General features: G+C 34.2%; 1 protein-coding gene across 6 annotated transcripts in view; it reads right to left on the reverse strand.

Annotated features, from left to right (window-relative positions):
• TRPC4 (transient receptor potential cation channel subfamily C member 4) overlaps positions 1-17,871 on the reverse strand; it is a 239,561-nt gene that overhangs the window by 117,390 nt on the left and 104,300 nt on the right. For all 6 annotated transcript variants that reach the window (XM_009248583.4, XM_009248584.4, XM_054528932.2 and 3 more), the window contains one exon: positions 217-735. In XM_009248583.4, coding sequence (XP_009246858.1) covers positions 217-735 — 519 coding nt within the window. The remainder of the gene's footprint in view (positions 1-216; positions 736-17,871) is intronic.

A 17,871-nucleotide genomic window follows, 5' to 3' on the forward strand; every position in this document is an offset into this window, starting at 1 on the left:
ATTTTAACACAGAGGCCAAAAACATCAATTATTAAACCATTTATTACCACTCTTCAATGTGATTCATAATTATTAATCTGGCAGACCATAAATGTCATCCACTTACAGCTGAATAGAAAATGCTCTAAAACCCAAAACTAATTTTGTGAATAGCAGTTTGCTTCACTGTGATTAAATTCTATGGCATTTTGATGGATCAAGTCTGGCAACACTCACCTCTTTTTGACGGTACTTAATGGCCAATTTTAGTCTTGCAAGATCATTTCCACTTTGTTCTTCTATGAGACTATTGTCATCTCGGTAATTAAGAATGATTTCCAGTTCTCTGGAACTTCTCGTCTGATCCAGTAGGTCCTTAGCAAATTGTTTGCACTGCCGTGACAGCTCTTCATACTCCGACTTGAATTCATTTTCCACCTTGCTCAGTTCCTGAAGTTCCCAACTTAACTGAAAGGCTGTGAGAAAAGGATCTTCGCTTGACAGTGCAATGAGAGAGGGACTGGCCAAGGCCTTGTAGATGTTGAGTCTGGAGCGTGAGTGACGGAGGCTGTCCACATCCGAACTGGACACGCATTCCACACAGTTACAGCGGACCTCGTGGGGTCGAGGCACTGAGACCCCTTTCTGAACCAAGAGTTTTATTATCTCATAATTGTTTGTATGGGCTGCCAAAATGATTGGTGTAATGTCTGGAGTGAATTCAGAGAACTGCTTATCAAGGAGTATAGGAGGCACCTAAAAAAAAAAAAGGCAGAGGTGATGAATATTTATTCTTTCATTCAAGCCTGTGAATTTCATACACCATCTATAGCAATATGGAGCAGGGTTCATATGTCCTTGGCCAGTGTTTTTTTTTTGTAGGAGAGATATGGCCTTTTCCCCTACAAAAGACCAGACAAAATTGGAAAAAAAAACTTTCCAATATGATGCATTATTCCTTTTTAAATCTGAATTATGACATTTTACAGCATCTGAAAATAGGTGGTTATGGAAACTCTTTACTTAATGTCTTTATTTTTTTTAAATAAGCCCAACTTATTTTCCAGCTGACACTCTTTTCTTTGCTTTCTCAGAGATGTTGACGTCCAAAATAATCAAGAAATACACTCAAAAACAGCTAATGATTTGTTTTAAACCCAAGCTCTTTCTCTGCAGTAGAAGTCCTTTAATTCCTCAATTAGGTTTTGTCTTTTGTTTGTTTTTACTGTGTTTTAGCTTCTGCTTTCCTATCATTCAACCTAGTGACTAAACGTGGCAGCAAAAATAAGTGGACTGGCCTCATGCTTCCTCTTTTCATCTGTGCTTTTCTGATATATTTTACAGATGACAAGAGGTGCTCCATAGCTAGCATTACTGTTTTATTAGAAATAAGCAAGCATTGAGTCAAGTCAGCAGGGTGAATTCCACTGAATCAGGTCACCAATGTGTTTATGCAAGATTTCCTTTGGGTTATACTCTAGGGATGGTAATGATGAAAATAATAATGGCCGCTATTTAGTAAGCATCTGCTAGGTACATTAACCCTCACCCTTTATTATTCACATTTTATGGATGTAGTTCCTCAGTGAGTAAGTGGAAGGCCTACAATTTGACCTGCAATTTCCACATACTTTAAAGACCTTATATAATAAACACAGGTTCACCTGTCTGACACCCAACCCTGAGTGAATTGCACTGCACTATGTTGCTTTAGCACTTTTAGTTTAATATTTATTTTTGCTGGCACAAAGCCATAGAGGCATTTATGAAAAGTAAATGCTACATAAGGGCAGTTAAACAGGCATGGCAGAAAAAAATGATGACTCACGTCACATTGAAATATGCTGCTGGAAAAATGAAGGAAACCACAAAACGATCAGAGGAAAACCATGTGGAGAAAAGCGACACTCATGATGACACTTCATTAATGCTACTTTTAGATATAGGTACATTTTTATATGTGGACAATTACACACATTTTAAAGTCATCTGGCCATATAGGATATCCATTGGTTTCATGAGAAACACTAAAGATAATAGGAATGAAATTATCTATTTAAAAGATCCTTTACAGAGGTATGCAATTATTTAATAGTGAAGATGGTAATAAACACTTTTTGAAATGTGCTTATGAGTACTAGGGTGACCATGCTGCCTGTTAAGATAGTGTTTTACATTTGTGCACTTTGAGGCCGCTATGACAGTAAATAAAGATTCCTTGGTCAAAGCACTGCAATCTCGTGTCAGTAAATCTGATAACCAAGATGGCTCCTAAGTGATTAAGGTTTGGGAAGTGGTTGCAGTGTGCATCTGCCTGACAAAGTGACAATGCACGTCCCAGGTGAGATGGAGTGGGACAACTCGAGATTTCATCGTGCTGTTCAGAATGGTGCAAAATTTACAACTTATGTATTATTTCTGGAATTTTCAATTTAATATTTTTGGACCACAGTTGAGCGTTGGTAACTGAAACTGATGAAAGTGAAACCTTGGATATGAGGGGACTACTGTACTTTTAGTGTTTTCTGTGGTAGACAATGAGGGAAGACAAAACAATGTAATGAAATAATTTCCTATATTAGATGTATGTTTAAGTGACAGATGTAATTTGAAGGCAATTTCTGGATTCAGTACAACTTCATCTTGGATTTCTATGCTTTTTAAGCTGTCAAGAATTTCAAATTTATTAACCATAAAATATATCTTTGTAGAATATTGCAGAAAATTTTATTTTAAAAATAAGCGTAATATATCCATACAGAATCACATACATTTTTTTTTCAAAAAATAACAGTGTAAAAGTATTAAAGAGAGATATGGTAAGTTTATTAAAATATGTGAGAATATGCCAAGAATAAATATGCTGTTTGAGTTTTAATACTCAATAAACCATTGCACTGTTTTGTTGAATGGTCAATTGGTTGGTCAGTAATGATATGGTTTGGCTTTGTGTCCCCACTCAAATCTCATCTTGAATCGTACTCCTTATGTATACAGGGATATAGTTGGTGAGCAGTGATTGGATCATGGGGACTGTTTGTCCCATGCTGTTCTTGTAATAGAGAGTTCTCACAAGATTTGGCTGTTTGATAAGTGTCTGGCACATCTGCCTTCTTGCTCTCTCTCTCTCCTGCTGCCGTGTAAGATGTGTCTGGCTTCCCTTTTGCCTTCTGCCACGATTATAAGTTTCTTGAGGGCTCCCCAGCCATATGGAACTGTGAGTTAATTAAGCCTCTTTCCTTTATAAATTACCCAGTCTCAGGTAGTGTCTTTATAGAACAGTGAAAACGGACTAATACAGTAAATAACTATTTTTAAATTACGTAATCATAATTATTTTAGAGCTTACTCTTACTCTAAAATGTATTCTAAATTTAACATTATATGTTGTCTTTACCATTAATTGCCTGGAACCCAGCTGGTCATAGATTGTCAGACATCAGGAACTGATTGTCTTAGCTGGACTCCATGGGGGACTCTGCTGGGACCCTGACTCAGCCAGGCAGGCAAAATATTAGTGTTTATCTAGGTCTCAGGAGACAGATTTGGGTCCTCTCCAATTGCATGAAGACAATAAAAACAGAACAAAAGTGTTTTAAGAAAATAATTGCCTGTTATGGAGTACTAACTATATGCCTACATCTATTATTACCTGGTTTTTGAAACTCTAAGATTTTCTTATTCTCTCATCACTTCTACATTTATTATATTGCATTCTTCTGTGTATGAAAGTTCTCCCTCTTCTCCTTTTTGTTGTTGGAGATTGCTATGACCCGATGAATTCTTTCTTTTATTTAATATATTGTGATTCATTGTTATCACTATTCATTTTATACTTGTTATTAAAGTATAATGTACATATAGTAAAATGCATAAATATTAATATACAGCTTGATGACTTTTAAAAATCTGAACATGCTTAGGTAACACAACCCAGATTAAAACCTAGGAGAGTGCCTGCACCTCACCAGCCTCCCACTTGTTACTCTTCTCAGTTATTACTTTTCTCAGATATACTCACAGATTTAATGGTTATCAGTATGTTACTTTCACACACTTTTTAAATTTTATATAAATAGAATCACAAAATATGTACTCTTTATGTCTAGCTTTCTTTGTTCAACTTTAGCTCTTTGAAATATATTCCTCTTATTAGTAGCAAAAACTGTTTCTTCAATTCTGTGGAATATTTCAATTTCTATTTTATTTCATTTCATTGTTGATGACATTTTTATGGTTTCCAGTCTGGGGCCATTAAGAATATTGCTCTTATGAAGATTTTATTTCTGTTTTGAACACGAAGGAATAACGTACATGTATGTTGATCTTGTTTCTAGGTACGGAGTTTTTGTGTCACACAGTTTTCTTAAGCACTGATACCAACTTGTCTGCCCACTGTAATTATGTTGGTTTTATTTATTATATTTATGCCATTTGCAAAGAATTTTTTTATTTATTATCAAAAATGAGTGTTGAATTTTGTCTAATGCCTTTTCTGTTTCAATGGATATAATCATATAATTATCTTCCTTAGTCCTAAAAGTATGGCAAACTATATTAATGGATTTCTGAATATTGAAACATTCTGACTTTCCTGAAATTAATTCCACGTGGTCAAATGCATAATGTTTTTACATTGGCAATTTTTTTTTTATTATTATTGTATTTTAAGTTCTGGAGTACATGTGCAGAATGTGCAGGTTTGTTACATAGGTATACACGTGCCATGGTGGTTTGCTGCACCCATCAACCCGTCATCTACATTAGGTATTTTTCCTAATGCTATCCCTCCCCTAGCCCCCAACCCTCCGACAGGCCCCGGTGTGTGATGTACCCCTCCCTGTATCCACGTGTTCTCATTGTTCAACTCCCACTTATGAGAAATATTTTGGAATCGATTTTCCTAAGGGAGATGGATTTCTAATCTTCACTGTGCTGTCTTTTTCAGGTTCTGGTATCAATGTGAAGTTTTCTTTGTTAAAAGAATAAGAATGCTTTCTTCCTGTAGAAAATGGAGATGTGTCATTCATTACCCCTTCAAGAATGGACTTGCTGTCCGGCTACCAAGAGTGTAGTCTACTAGCAGCCTCCACCTGCTAACTGGTTCAGGTTCTTCCTCAGTTTTAAAATGCAGGACAATGGAAGAGCAAGCAGAGAGGATGGACAGGGCCCAGCTACTTCCACTCAGCATAGGACATGGCTTGCTAGGCAGCCGTATCCTCCGGAGCTCCTGTTTACAGTGGCAGTAACATTTGTCAGCTCTGCATCAGGGTCTAACGGCTTCTGCTTCCCAATCCTGCTTCCTTTGCTTTTACTTTCGAAGATGCCATTCAAAATATACACAAATGTAGGAAAATGTACATTTTATTTTTGTTTTGAAAATGAGAAAAGAATGAGAGAGACAGAGAAAGAAAGAGATAGAAGGGTCTGACAAAAGACTTTATGGTTAACCAGCTAATAGAATAGAAGCTTTAATAAAGGAAAAGGGGCCCTATGGTTACTATAAAATTATTAATATAAAATGTAAGCCATTCTAAAGAAAAGCACGGGTCTTCGGGATCTTCAGTTCTTTCCCTCCACTACTGCAAATGTGATTTTTCTAATATAGCAACCTCTTCAGGCAATTCCCTTTCTTAAAATGGCTTATAATTACTTTGATTGGTTCAATAATTTATTCATATATTGAATCAACAAATATTTACTGAGTCTATTGTCTGGCACTGCATTAGATGTAGAGAATTAAGAAAAATGAAGATAAAGCAATTCATATCCTCACAGAGATGAGTGTGTATTTGACAGAAAACTGGAACACAGATTTCCTGTATCTCGCAAGCAAAGTGAATCAAATGTTTATTTACTTCAAATCCAACATCATGGTAGGTATCACGAGAAATACACAGAAAAATAAGAAATGAGTATTTGCAGTGTCACATCAGATGATAACCAAATTTTAATCTGAAACTTTCAGTTCTAAAAATTTGCCAAGTACTTTCCAAAATCTCAGTGTAGTTTTTCTGCTACATATAGCAGAAAGCTTCACATGGACACCAAAACCTGATAAAGCAGAAAACTACATATATATACGTATATACATATATACGTATATATATACACATATATACATATATGTACATATGTATATGTATATGCATACGTATGTATATGTATACATATGTATATGCATACGTATGTATATGTATACATATGTATATGCATACGTATGTATATGTATATGTATACATATATACGTATATACGTATATACATATATACGTATATACATATATATGTATATATATAGAACTGGTAGAGTTAGAATACAATAATAACTGTAAAATCTGCTATGAGCCCTAGAACATAAAAATTATTTGCTAACTATAGTTTTTTTGTTCAGTATTAACAAGAATACGGTACTGTGCAACATTTTACTTTCCTTAGCAAGAAGCGAATAATTGACATACTTGGAGCAGAAAACTGCAGATGCAAACTGTTCTTTTGGAAGCGTTAGAACATTCGGCTGCCATTCTTTTTCTACTTGGCAAAGTGCCTAGCAGATAGTTGGTGTTCCACACATGACATATCGATTTATTCTGCACACAGGTGACTGCCATTTCTGTAGGGCGAAGCCATTAAATCAGACTTCCAAGCCTTCCAACTAGAAACTGAGTCAATCTCAGATGACAAGGAAGAGCTGGTCACAGATAGCGAAACAATGCAAGCTAAAGTGACCCCCTCAAGATTTTGCTCTCAGGAACTAATCTCTCTCCAGAAAGACCAAAATACCACTTCTGCCCCCTCCCCCTCCCACACCTTTCATTTGTACACAACCTTTCATTTGTTACAACCTTTCATTTGTACACAAATGGTCTTTGGGGTATACAAAGACTTAAATTCCCCAGTCCTTTTTCCTAGATGGCTGGTACATTTAGCTTATTTCAGATGTTATGTCCCAGGATTACAGATTTGCAGGTGCTCAAACAAAAAATAAATAAAGAAAGAAAATAACTTCACTAAATCTTATAACAATAAATCAAGTCACTTTAATCGCTTTCATTTAATCAGCAAATAATTGCTATACATGAGCAATGTGCAAGACAATGTGCTGGGTGGTAAAAAGGTGTTTTGTTCTCTAGAAGCATAACAGAAAATTCCTTTCTTCCTCCACACACACACACATACACACACACAAACAGTATAATACTATAGAAATAATTTTAATGTAAGAACTCAGTAAATGCTCTAAGAAGAGTATGAATAAAACAAGGGGGAAATTAATTTAGAGATTTTTTTAATCAGAAAAGGATTTGAGGAGGTGTTTATATTTACACTGGTTGGAACTAGCTATGTAAAATAGTTATAAGAAAATGACAGCATCAAGGAGAAGACATGAGAGATACATTTATAAAAATACTTTCTTTAGAGTATAGTATAAGTCAAGAAAGCTAAATAATTTTAAAATGCTTCAATGTAGATTGGGGCAAGATTAGAGATGCTTTTGAATAGCATTATTTTATAAATATTGGCGACATTATAGAAGAATGTAGCCAGGAGAATAATGGAATAATTTCTAAGTAGTAACATTATTCTAGTATATTTTGAAGAATACATTAAAATTGTAATGGTTGGAGGCAGGTAAAGAAGGCTGATAGATATTACATTTTGAATTAGACTTGTAGCCATGGAAAAGGAAAGGATATGATTGCACCCTGCCAGACAGGAAAGATGAGAGACAGAGAAAGAAAGAAAGAGAGAGAGAGAGAGAGAACACAGAAACATGAGGTAGAATTAATTTAAACCAAACATGTCAGAGAAAAAGAGGTCTCATCCAGATGATGCCCTGAGAGTCCTCTGAGTTCAGATTTCTGTTTCCCTAATGTTCACTTGTCTGGTATGGAAAGGTGAAAACAAGTGCATTGCAGAAGCTGCTAATGCAAATTTGCACGTTCTAGCACTGGAAAGGCACTTTCAGAGAACCCTTGCATCCAATTAGGGCCAATGGCCTTTCCCTCTCTCTTCTGTCTTTCAGCTGGCTATGAGTAAGTGTTGATAAAGAGGCTCTTCTTACTGGTTTCCCAGGGAAGCCGAGACTGCCACCTCAAAGCACCCCCTGCTATGGAGAATGGGCGATACTGAAGCTATGGAGAGGGCAGCAAAAAGCTATGACTCAGGGACTCTGGTTGACTGCAGCTGAGGCAATTATCAGTTAATTATCAACTTTACTACCTATTTCAATACTTTAAGGAAGTCTAAAATATAAGTCATTTGACCTCAGAAACATTTAGAAAACCCAGAAAATGGGCTTGCTGCCCCCTTTTCACGCTTTGTTCTCAACACAGTCTATTTTCTATCTCAATCCCTCTCCTTTGGTTTATTCAATGTCTCCCATATGCAACTCTTCCTCCTTCCTTTTGTGCTTCCATTGTTACAAGTGAAGAGCACATTTTTCTAACACATAAAATAAATAGGTCATTGGAGGCACTCAATAACTATTACTTTTCCATTAACTTTTCTTCTCAAATTTATAAAGTTTTCCAACTAGGATATTTAAGACATAACCCTGCAGATGAAAATCACACTGTTTTATTTATTTTGCTCAAGTAAAATCTATAGACATAAAGGCATTACACCCAGGAAAACATATTTGCATTCAATTACATACTCACATTGCTAAGAAGCAAACCACATACTCCAAACAAACTACTTTTTAAAAATAAATTCCAAGTTATTGAATCACAACTTTCACTCAGCAATCTATAACAAAAGTAGAACAGGCAATTAAAATAGGACCCTGAAATTAAACCAGATAAATCCCCCTGTTTTTTATATCGTGTAACTAACCATAAGGTTGCTTTGGCTTTTATTCTGTCCAAACTTTATAAATGTATCTGTTCAATATTTTTTCTCAATTTTACTGCAAGATTAGTTACATTAATAACTGAATTATCTTGATAACATACAGCATTAAATGTTATTGACATATACAAGCAACCATTAACTTATAACTGATTGCTATTCTTAAAATGTATATACGTATTTCACCTTGAAGTGACTCAGCACCAACCTGAAGCACCTATTTTAAAATCCAGAGCCTGATGTTTTACCCAAATGTATTAAGTTAGTGCAAAAGTAATTGCGTTTTTTGCCATTAAAAGTAACGGCAAAAACCTCATAGAAATTTATCTCTGTCACTAAAATATACATGTTTGAACCATTATTAATACTGAAGTCAAATTTTTTGGAGAGAAATTCATTCTGAAGTGATATTCATACAATTTAAGGGTATTCATTCTATTAAATTCAGTTTTTATAAAATAGTTATATTGAGTAAAAACAATTTACTGACATAATACTGTTTGGCATACACTAGATTTTAAGAATAAATGGATACATGTCCTAACCTGGCTCTTTAAAAAAAAAAAAAAGAAATAAGGTCTCACTCTGTGGCCCAGGCTGAAGTGCAGTGGCATGAACACCAATCACCTCCTTCCTGGGCTCAAACAATCCTCTCCCTCAGCCTCCCAAATAATTGGGACTACAGGCATAGCACCACCATACCTGGATAATTTTTTTATTTTTTTAGTTTTTGTAGAGACAGGGTCTCACTATATTGCCCAGGCTGATCTCAAACTCCTAGGCTCAAGTGATCCCGCCTCCCAAGTAGCTGGACTACAAGCATAGCATCACCATGCCTGGATCATATTTTGGTAGGGACAGCATCTCACTATATTGGCCAGGCTGGTCTTAAACTCCTAGGCCCAAATGATCCTCCTACCTCAGCCTCCCAATGTGCTGGGATTACAGACGTGAGCCACCGCACCCACCTGGCTCTATTTTTAATTAGCTATATAATCTTGTGAAAGTCTCTTAAAGATATTAAGGGGCATTTGTTATATGCAAAGGAATATCCTTTGTAACACGAAACTTCTGTGACTCAAATGCCTTTTTAAAGTTCTGGTTGATAGTAAAACAATAGAAACTTTATGAAAAAGGTATTTCTTTTTTCATAAAGAAACATTTCAATAAAAATGTGCTAAGTTCTTTAGCTTCCCCTTGTGTTTAGCATCATTGTTTTACTCTAACATAGTCAAAAGCAACACTTAAAAAAAACCCTCCGGATTATAAGTATAAAATTTATCTCTGTCATACACAGAGACTGTTTGATTTCTAATTCAAATCAACACACGAAATTTCAACTTAAAGTTATGTTTAAAATTTTATATAGAGTTATATTTAAAAATTTATTTGACAACAGTAATTTAGAACCTAAATTTATATACATATGCGTGTATATGTATGTACGTGTGCACACACACATACATACACACACATGAACACAAACTACTTATACAAAAGCAAGTGGTTGTCATATGAATGAAGAAATCTATAGATGAATGGATGGATGGACAGATGGATGAATAAGTTAGGTTACAATCTTATCTAAACAAACTCGAAACTATTATTTTAGGCTCAAACTTCTGCTTTAAAAGACTAAACAGAATTCAAATTTGCACTTATGCAGACAAAAAATTCTTTGTTAGTCTAAGCCGAGGGCTAATAATTTACCGGAATGTTCATGAAGACTGGTGGATAAGAGAAAAGACTGTTGTGCTTTTTACTTCTTCAGAGTGGTTGCAACTTTAAATACACTAATAGTTTTGTTTTGTTTTTTTTTTTTCTGAGGTAGAGTCTTGCCCTGTCACCCAGGTTGGAGTGTAATGGCATGATCTTGGCTCACTGCAATCTCCGCCTCCCAGGTTCAATCGATTCTCCTGCCTCAGCCTCCCGAGTAGCTGGGATTACAGGCATGCACCACCACACCTGGCTTAATTTTTTGGATTCTTAGCAGAGACGGGGTTTCACCATGTTGGCCAGGCTGGTCTTGAACTCCTGAACTCAGGTGACCCACCCGCCTCGGCCTCCCAAAGTGCTGGGATTACAGGCGTGAGCCACCGTGACTGGCCTAAATACACTAATAGTTTGATTTGATGTCTGATGAAACATTGATCCAGAAAATAATTATAATATACAGCTTAAAAGAAATTCGGCACAATTACATACATATGGCTCTAAATCAGGAGTTTTTAAATTTTTGTGTGCCATGGATTTCTTTGGAGATCTGAAGCAGCCTGTGGACCCTAATTCAGAAAGAATACTATTTCTAAACAAAATCCATAGTATTATACATAAAAATATATTTAAATATATTTAAAATACATTAAAAAACAAATATGCAATGTGGTGACATGTTTGCCTATTAGTACATTAAGTAAAAAGGTACACTGGAAGATAATTAGACTACTTTTGAAATAATAAACATATAAGTATATCAGATATATAGTGTAATAGTGATATGATAGGAAAATATCTATGATTTCTACTGTTGACAAAGACACAGGCACTGCTAGCGAAACTGACTTTTGGCCTACATTCATAATTGAAGGAAATTACATGTTCCATTTAGAAGTTAATAAAACTAAAGATATAATTTTTCCCATCTTAGTTCACAGATATCTTTGAATTCTATCTAGCACATCCCTAAATTAAGAAGCTCTTAAGTCTAAGTAAATTAGACTTGGAAGACAAATACAATTTTTAACTGGAAAGCACCAAGCAGATAGTTGTTTTTTAGGAGAAGTAATTGGAAAATTCGGAGGACTTTCTGGAAAGGAATGTATGATATTTTAAATGTTTTAAAAATTACATTTATATTTATTAAAAAAACAGAATGTTCTATTATCATAGATGTCCTAGAGTATCAAGCTGAAGAAATAAATCACAACACACACACACACACATGCACAAATATTTACTTCATGCAGAAAAATTCTGGAGATTTGGGGAAAGAACCAGAAGATCTAAAATGTAAATAAAAGTTACTGAAAGATAAAGAATACCTGGAGAAAAGTCAAAAGTGAGGCATAAACAACCAGAGAAATTTCTTATTCTAAGCAAATGATGAGTCTGTGCACTGATAGTATTCACCAGGTATTTGGTTAAAGTAATGAAAACAATTATGTATGATTAAATATATTCTGGGGAAATCCCAAATTGGTGGGTGGGGTTCAAGGTTGGAAATTTTCTAAAAAATAGCACTTTACTGAGTCTCTTAGGTGCAACATAGATCTTCCTTAATTTACTTGACATGTGGGCCTGTATATTTCAGTTAGCGGTAATTGGCCTATTCACGTAAGTTACTGACTTTTGGCTTCCATATTATTTTAAAATCGTTGTATATATAACAACTTTTATTTGTTGCAGTTCTCTGCTTTAGTTTTGTATTTTAAATGAGCAATAAACAAAAGTCTTGTTTGCTAACAAAGTAAGAAATCCTATTCTACGTAAACAAAGATCAAACAAAAAAGAAAATAAAATGTAAAATTTTCTGGTAAGGACACCACTAAAATAATTGCTAGTATGTTGAATCCAACAGTGTATCAAAGGAATTATGATATTTTTAGCTATCATTCATTATGGTAAATAATATTTTTCAATGTGATGATATTGTATGTGAAACAGAGTTTGAAGAATTTCATCACTATTCCTAGAAATGATAAGGATTATTTACCAAAACCAGTAGCAAAACTCATAATAAAGAGTGAAAACTTTTTTCATTAAAATTAGAAATAAGATGGAAATGTTTATTCTTATCATCTTACTCATCATTATTTTGGAGTTTCTATATAATGCAATAAGATTAGAAAATAAAATATTAAGAAACAAGACAACCTGTTCCTGTTTGGCAAATTACATGGTCCTATATTTTGAAAAACTAAGAGACTTCAAGTTTAGAAGTATTAATAAAGCTTAATTTGACATGTGTATGTAGTACAAAAATCTATACTTTTCTTAACATTAGTAATACAAGTTATTAACAGAACTGGTTACATACAGAAAGAAAAAAGTTGGACATTATTAAGTGACAATGGATATAATAAGTGTGAATAGATTATAGAAAAAATAAAACCTTATAGGGCATAAAATAAAATCAGAAATATAGAAAAATTATTCCATTAGTGGAAAAGAAGACTTCATATCAGAATTACGTTGATTTTTCTTACAATAAATGTATGCATTTAGTACCATTTCATTAGAATATTTTTGTTTATATTGTTTTATTTACAACTTAATACAATTGTTATATTAATTGATATGAAGGAATAAATATCCAAGAATGGCTAAAAAATTATAAAATTGAGACTATAATTCAAGAATATAGGGAGAGATATGAATCACTTGGACAGAATTTTGACTAGAATTACTTTTGTTTATATATTTAAAGTTTATATGTGAAAAGTGAAATTTTTATTTATTTGGAAATGCAGTTCATTTACTAACTGGCACTAAAGCAATCTTCTACCCAAGTAAAGTTAGGCTATTCATCGCCCGTCATAACAACAAATTTGAAATGGGGTAAATATTTAAATGTAAAAAACCAAAAGCAACAAAATTTTAGAAAGGAAGAATGATTGTCTGCCCTGAGATTGAGAGCTCTTAAAGTAAGATTGTAAACACAGAATGAAAAACCACATATTTTGTTATACAATTATTGAGTGGAATGGCCAAAGATACCATACATACATAAAGTAAAAAATAAGCTAATAAACTACAATAAAATGCATTTGCAACATATGAAACATACTTAACATCACACACAGAAAAAAATGTAAATCAAAAAAAATCTTATAAGCAATCCAATGGATAAATAAACAATTATAAGCAGATATTTTACAGAAGAAAATCAAAGGGCCAGAAATAGAAGAAATGATGATTTTTCTCAATAGTCAAGGAAAAACAAATAAAAACAATAATTAAATACAAATATTTGTCCATCATATGGTCAAGTTTGAAGAGCTATGGAGACAGGCTCCCCCATTCATTGAAAGCTAGAGGGATAAAATTTTACAGCTTTATGGGAGAGTATGCGGCATTTATACAAATCTTGAGAAGTCTTACCTCAGGAAATGCTTCCTACAGAAAAGCAGGGACAATGAAAATATTTCTTTATATTTATTTCATCACTTTGTGTCCTGATAGAAATTTGGACATCACCTCAATGTTTTTCAAAAAAGAAAAGTTTGAACAAATTGTACAAACATATTCTTGTATGAAATATTATGATGCCATTGAATATTTGAATTAGCAGGAATGTTCTATGTATCATTCCACAGAGATGCTCCTGAAGTTTCATTTTGTCATGCTGGAGAATTGTAGAATAATTATTTATATAAAGGTTCCTTATTTTAGGCTCTTTAAATATTAGTTGAGATTCTACTTTCTATCAGACATTGTCCTTAGAATTATCTCTATCTGAGCTACTTTATTTGATGTGCAAAATCCTCTATAATTAGGTCAATCTCTATATTAAAATATACTGTGCACTACACTTCAGTATGCTTCCCATGGTCTGAGCATTTCACCATTAAACTTTCCATACAGCTTTTTAAATTAGTGTCCGCTTTTCCCTCTCACTTACCCAATTCTGCCACTCAGAACCCATCTTAAGTAGTATAATTTTTATGATGCCCTTTTGTAAAATTGAACTGCCAATGGTCTGCTTTTTTGCCTTTAACGGAAGAAGCGAGAAAGGAAGGTATTATAACTTTCCTACAAGTCAAGAGGAACCTATTTTCAGAAAAGGAGTTTCTAAGAATAGTAAGGAGGATGAGTGCACACTCCACAATTGCAGATTCCTTTATTTCCATCGAAGGCTCTTATTACGAGATAATCTAACTTTACCCAAGCTTTATTACAAGTCCACGGCCCACAGGCTGTATGTGGCCCAGGACAGCTTTGAATGCAGCCCAACACAAATTCGCAAACTTTCCTAAAATATTATGAGAACTTTTTTGCAATTAAAAATAATTTCATCAGCTATTGTGAGTGTTAGTGTATTTTATAAGTGGCCCAAGACATTCTTCTTCCAATGTGGCCCAAGGTAGCCAAAAAATTAGACACCCTGCTTTAGTTAGTGATGCATCTAGTATAAATAAGGATAGCTTAATATCAATAACTACTTTTACTTTTTGTAAAGCAAATACTCATTTGAAATTGCACAGACTATGCTTTATTGGAAGTCTATTTTCTGTCTACTTTGAATTAAAAATACCAGCAAGGACTTATAGTGTTGACTTGTAAAGGTATATAGGGCACATAGTAAATACAATCCTATGATTGAATGACAGATTTATCTTAGAAACAGGATACGTGTTGATACAAATGAACAAGGATCTGGCTAAAACTACTTCAATTAATTGATGTTGTAAGTGCAGATAAACTTGGAGTCTAATAATGATAATATAAGCGATAGCTAACCTGTATGAAACACTTGCCATGTGCCATGCCCTGTGTGGGGAGCTTGTTATACCTCATCTCAGTCAATCCTCAAAATAATGTTTACATGTACTATTATTATTATCCTCTTTATACAAAAGAGAATGACAGGCCTCAGAGAAGTTCAGTAACTTCCTCATGGTCATACAGAAATCCATGCAGCCTGACTCCAGAGTCTAAATTCTTCATCAATAGATGTTATGTCTTCTAGGTAAGGCAGTTGCGACATCGTGGGAACAGCTCAGGTAACAAGAGTAGGAAAATGTCCGTTAAATCCTGCCTCAACCATTTCTAGCTGTGACAAAGCCAGTTAACTTCCCCACTTTTCTGTTTTCTCATTTCCAAATGTAGGCATTTATTCAAGATATTTCTCATTAAGGAACAAGAACTGAAGAAACATATATCAAAGCCTTCTCAAAGTTAATTCCCATAGGGCTGTGGTGAAGATTAAATGTGAAACCATGTTGTAATCTATAAATCACTAAATAACATGGAGGTACTAGTGTTATGTGACAGTCCTAGGATTGTTACGAGCAAGAGCAGAAAACTGTCTTGTTCATTTTGACCAGATTCATTTGTTTCTCCTCACATAAACACAGTCCCAATTATAGTGCTTGATTCATCTGAAAGGTAGAACAATAATTTCCTGGCGGGCCGATTTTGTAAGTGTAGATGTCAAGGTTTAGAATGCATGCTTTCTGTTGCTGAAAATTTAAGCTGTGTATCTCCTGAAATGGCATCTGCTTCTTTATTGTGTACTGCTATATATACATCAGGAATAACAATTAAATATTATTTGTATTTTAGGTAAATACTGGAGAAATATATTACAACTTTAAGGAGACATCAAACAAATAGCAACTTTAAATCACCAGCGGGTTGGACTAGGATGAATCACTAAAGGAACTTGAGGGTTATTATCACTAACTCTTAGATTGTTTAGTTCACAGACTTCACTTTTCTTTTTAAAAACTATATAATATATACATATATATATTACACTGAAGAGGAATCTACTAAATGACATTTAAATAAAATGTTAAGTTTGTTGAAAATTTGAACTGTTTGACATTTCGAAATTTAGAGATGGAGAAGATGAGGAAGGACCAGTAAAAGATGTTGAGAAAATAGATGGTGAAGTAGGCAAAAAAGAAAGAGAGAGAGTGTGAAATCCCGAAGTACTAAGGCATATATTGAGGCAGGTTGGTAGCTATGGCGGTGGAAGCATATGGAAGTATTCCCATAATTGATTCTATTTTCTTAGTAAAATAGAAAACAAGGCATCACCTGAGGAAGAGGAGAAAAGAATTGGGGAGCTTGTTGAAGAAAAGAGAGAGAGAAAATAAATGAATGACTCCCCTAGGCAAGTGGGAGGGTACCCAGGAAATTTAGTAAGATTGCTGGGCACCACTGAGCACCCACTTGAAATTAGTGGTCATGCCTTTAGAGTAAAACTAGCTGAAATGGTTATATGCTTTCCTCAGCCCTCTCTGGCCACCTGAGTACAAGCAGAGATTGGACTAAACCAAAAATGTAATTTTACCAGATAATATTACAAAATGAGTGAGGCAAACTTGTCTTCAGGTGGGAAACCACAAGGATGAACCATTGAATTTTAAATCAGGGAAGTAACATCACAAAGGATGAGGGTCAGAACATATTGGAGTATGCGTGGGTGCTAGATAGAGTGAGCAGGGAAGAAATTTTGACGTCGGAGGTAGAACAGTTAATGACAACACCGAATCCAAGTGTGGCCACAGTAGGAGGTGACTAACGCATGATGAAGTTAAAGATAAATGTCTGGGAAGAAGGAAAGTAGGTTAAGAAGGCCAGTGTAATTCTAGCATTGTCCAGGTGTACAGCCAGAGAATCTGGATAACACCATTGTTGAGGAGCATGACAGTAAATCTGACTCTAAAATCCTCAAGCAATGAGATTCCATAGAATATTACTACAGGGGTGGAGACATTAAAAAGAAGCAACAACTGAGTACGAACAAGGCCCAGTGATGTGACGGATGCCTGCAAGGGAGACTCAGATTTCAGCTAGAAATGCAGGGGCTTTCAATAAAGTTTTCTATTTTTCCTCTTGAAACTCCCACACAATGTTCGGTTAGACAACTCAAAAGTTTGTTACTGTTGAAATACTCTCTTTTTGTAAGTATATAAGTATATATTATATACATTTTTCTATAATTATATATTCCTATATAATTTTAAATTATAATTTCCTGATGCTAGTGTTTATAATGTATAGACCAACTTTGATTAGCGTCTAAAATTCATTTGAATTTTATATATTAATATTTTATGCTGTGACTCATAAACTTTCATATTGGTTACAATAATTTATCTGTAGCTGATGTTTTGTTTTTATGTAGACAAATTATCTGAACATACTTTTAAGCTTTTTCAGTCTTCATATCTTTTTTGTTTGTTTGTTTTTGTTCAAACCAGGGCCTCCAGTAGAGTTGCATAAAAAGTAATAATGAGAAAGCTCATTTTACTGATATTAACATGAGTGTTTGTAATATTTCACTTTTCAGAATGATAGAAACTGTAGA

This window comes from Pongo abelii, chromosome 14 (genome assembly GCF_028885655.2).
Source record: "Pongo abelii isolate AG06213 chromosome 14, NHGRI_mPonAbe1-v2.0_pri, whole genome shotgun sequence".
In the NCBI taxonomy this organism is placed as follows: domain Eukaryota; kingdom Metazoa; phylum Chordata; class Mammalia; order Primates; family Hominidae; genus Pongo; species Pongo abelii.